The sequence below is a fragment of the Corvus brachyrhynchos genome, unplaced genomic scaffold (assembly GCF_000691975.1).
Source record: "Corvus brachyrhynchos isolate BGI_N302 unplaced genomic scaffold, ASM69197v1 scaffold753, whole genome shotgun sequence".
Lineage (NCBI taxonomy): Eukaryota > Metazoa > Chordata > Aves > Passeriformes > Corvidae > Corvus > Corvus brachyrhynchos.
Window position 1 is genome coordinate 9,519 of NW_008236948.1, and position 316 is coordinate 9,834.

At 66.8% G+C, this 316-nt stretch overlaps 1 protein-coding gene across 1 annotated transcript in view; it reads left to right on the forward strand.

The window, feature by feature from the left end:
• Nucleotides 1-40: 40 nt before the first annotated feature.
• LOC108445226 (splicing factor U2AF 65 kDa subunit-like) overlaps nt 41-316 on the forward strand; it is a 1,094-nt gene continuing 818 nt past the window's right edge. The window contains exon 1 of the mRNA XM_017728384.1: nt 41-220. Coding sequence (XP_017583873.1) covers nt 112-220 — 109 coding nt within the window. The 5' untranslated portion in view covers nt 41-111. The remainder of the gene's footprint in view (nt 221-316) is intronic.

Genomic DNA, 316 nt, shown 5'->3' on the forward strand with positions numbered 1-316 from the left:
TTTGCGGCATGGTCTCCCCGCCCCTCTCCCAAAACATTTTGGGGTTCCCTCCCCCCCCCCGGGGTTCCTGTGCCCCCCCAGTTCCGCTCGGTGGACGAGACGACGCAGGCGATGGCGTTCGACGGGATCATCTTCCAGGGCCAGTCCCTGAAGATCCGGCGTCCCCACGACTACCAGCCCCTGCCCGGCATGTCCGAGAACCCCTCGGTCTACGTGCCCGGTGAGGGCTCCCGGTAGCCCCCCGAAATCCCGGCGGAATTCCCCAAAATCCTGCGGGATTGCCCCAAAATCAGCTGGGAAGGGAGGGACCCCGGCG